Raw genomic sequence first — 2,289 nt, 5'->3', positions numbered from 1 at the left:
CCCCCCCCCCCCCCCCCCCCCCTTTCTTTCTGCAACTATCAGTTCATATACACTGCTCCAAAATTGTCTTTCATTTAACTGCAGCACTGGTATTGTTACAACATGTTATATTTTCCAGACGTATTTAATACTCAGCTCTGCTGTTTTGCAATACAGTGTTGCAAACATCTTCCACTTCCCCTTTTAATTCAGCTCAGTAAATATGATCCATTGTGTGTGTTTTCGCCCTTCTTTGTATCTTTCCTGACCAACTCCTCTCATGCCCCGGCAGGTCTGATCTCCGCTCCGGTCAATGTGAAAGTTCCTCTGTGGTCGTCGGGTTTCTCCACCGCTATGGAAGCCAGAGACAGACTGATGGAAATCATCAAAGACAAACTGGAGAATGACAAACAGGGGTGAGACTGCATTTGTCTTTGTACCTCTTTTTCTCTGTCTGATACACACAAACGCAGGATCACACACACACACACACACACACAAAACACACACACACGCCCAGTTCCTAGTAGAGGCAGAGGGTAACCACCCCACTGCTTCTCTATTTCCCTTCTCAGTGTCTTTCTCTGTCTTTTATATCTTTATCTTGTACACAGACACACACAGCAGTATTCATTTTACAATCATTCTCAAAAACAGAGCTTCTACCTCTTGTTTATGTCTGCTGAAGACTTGCCAGTACTTATGTTTCTATTAGATTGTTTACCAAATATTTGTCAAACTTAATTGGTTCAGTAAATTTCTGGAAGTTCTGCAAAATAAAATACCGTCTTTCCTACCGGCCTGTTGCCTGCCCTCATGGCTCTCCGCCTGAGCTTTGGACTCCATTCCACCGTTCTGTCTGATCCCTGCCTCGATAAGTCTGCATTCTTTGTTTGCCTGGCTAGTTTCCCGTCTTCTGTCTCCTTTTTGTTTTTTGGCATCGAGTAATGATGAACTTTGATCTTAATCTGTTATCTGCTTGGTCTTTACTCAGTCATTACAGGTACATTACAACATACCTTAATGACTGATCTTTCGCAACCTTTTGCTACTCTCAAATCCTATTGGTTCAGGTCATATGTTTTGTTATGCCTTTGTAATACAGCAACACAACCCCCTGAATATTGTGGTGGCGTTTGCTCTTTGCATTGACATTCTCATGCGTAAAGCCCTCTCTGCCATAAATCACAGGCTAGCAGAGGCTGTTGATCTCTGATTATGGCTCCCATATGGTTCGTTTTATTACTGATGATGTTGTTGATGTGGAACCTTAATCTCAACGTTGCTCTCTCCTCTCCGCGGCTCTAGTTTTGTCGGCTCCCTCGGTTCTTTGCCGCTACCCAACTCCAGCTCTGCCTCCCAGCATCTCCTGCTGTTCATCTCAGCTCTGATCCCCAAAGCGCTGGCGTCGCTGCTCACCTCCTTCACACTGGCGCTCAGTGGAAACCGACAGGTATAACTGATATACCTGATGTGTGTTGATGAGACAAAACAGCAACAAGGTGTGATGGAAAGAAATACACATCTTCAGTACATATTAATAAAAAGTGAACAAACTATGACCATGGGCCATAACTTTTTCTTGCCCAGTTGTTTCTGCTTTTAAATATGATTTACAAACCAAAATCTTTCCCCGTGTTCACGAGAAGGCCCGTCGGCGAGCGTTGGAAGACCCTGATTACCTGCACACGGTGCTGCTGGAGGTTCAGAGACTTTGGCCTCCTTTCATTGGTGGACGCAGAATAGCTGATCAGGTAGGACTGGGTTGCATTCTATTAATTAATAAGTACTGAATGAGTGTTGAGTATTTCCTATCTTGTGTTTTTTAAATGAGAGATTCAGTGTCCCTTTTGGGACCTTCTCGTCTCTAAAGTCATTATAAATCACAGATTTGTTCATAGGGACGGATTTTCAGATCCAAATGAAATGGGAACTCCTTTTCCTGCCGTTCTCTTTAGATCACAAGTTAATTGTTCTGGTAATACGATTAACAGGATTATGGGTAAAAATGTGGCACTTTTACTTTGCAATATCTCCAAATTGATAAAATGTTATCTTTTTAATTTATAAGAGACGCAGCTAACATGTTTTATACTTCTAGTAAACAAAATCAAATGTATCTTATGTATTTATATACGGTATGTTTTTTTTAAAGAGTTGATTATTATTTATATCTAGTTAACACGGTTCATTTTCTCAAGATAATGAAATAATTAACTTGTGATCTCGAGATAGCGGTATTGAAAAAAGTAGCTACCATGGCCATTCTCGGCTGCCGTACATAGTGTGTGTGTATATATATATATATAT

The 2,289-nt window shown here is 41.3% G+C and overlaps 1 protein-coding gene across 1 annotated transcript in view; it reads left to right on the top strand.

Moving 5' to 3' along the window:
* The window catches only part of LOC116388228 (uncharacterized), a 22,916-nt gene that overhangs the window by 3,235 nt on the left and 17,392 nt on the right, over window positions 1-2,289 (top strand). The window contains exons 6-8 of the mRNA XM_031855913.1: window positions 272-395; window positions 1,288-1,432; window positions 1,629-1,765. Coding sequence (XP_031711773.1) covers window positions 272-395; window positions 1,288-1,432; window positions 1,629-1,765 — 406 coding nt within the window. The remainder of the gene's footprint in view (window positions 1-271; window positions 396-1,287; window positions 1,433-1,628; window positions 1,766-2,289) is intronic.

The sequence above is a fragment of the Anarrhichthys ocellatus genome, unplaced genomic scaffold (genome assembly GCF_004355925.1).
Source record: "Anarrhichthys ocellatus isolate YVR2014 unplaced genomic scaffold, GSC_Weel_1.0 scaffold16, whole genome shotgun sequence".
Taxonomy (NCBI): domain Eukaryota; kingdom Metazoa; phylum Chordata; class Actinopteri; order Perciformes; family Anarhichadidae; genus Anarrhichthys; species Anarrhichthys ocellatus.
The sequence above is the reverse complement of the archived record's forward strand: the minus strand, read 5'-3'. Positions and strand labels throughout refer to the sequence as shown.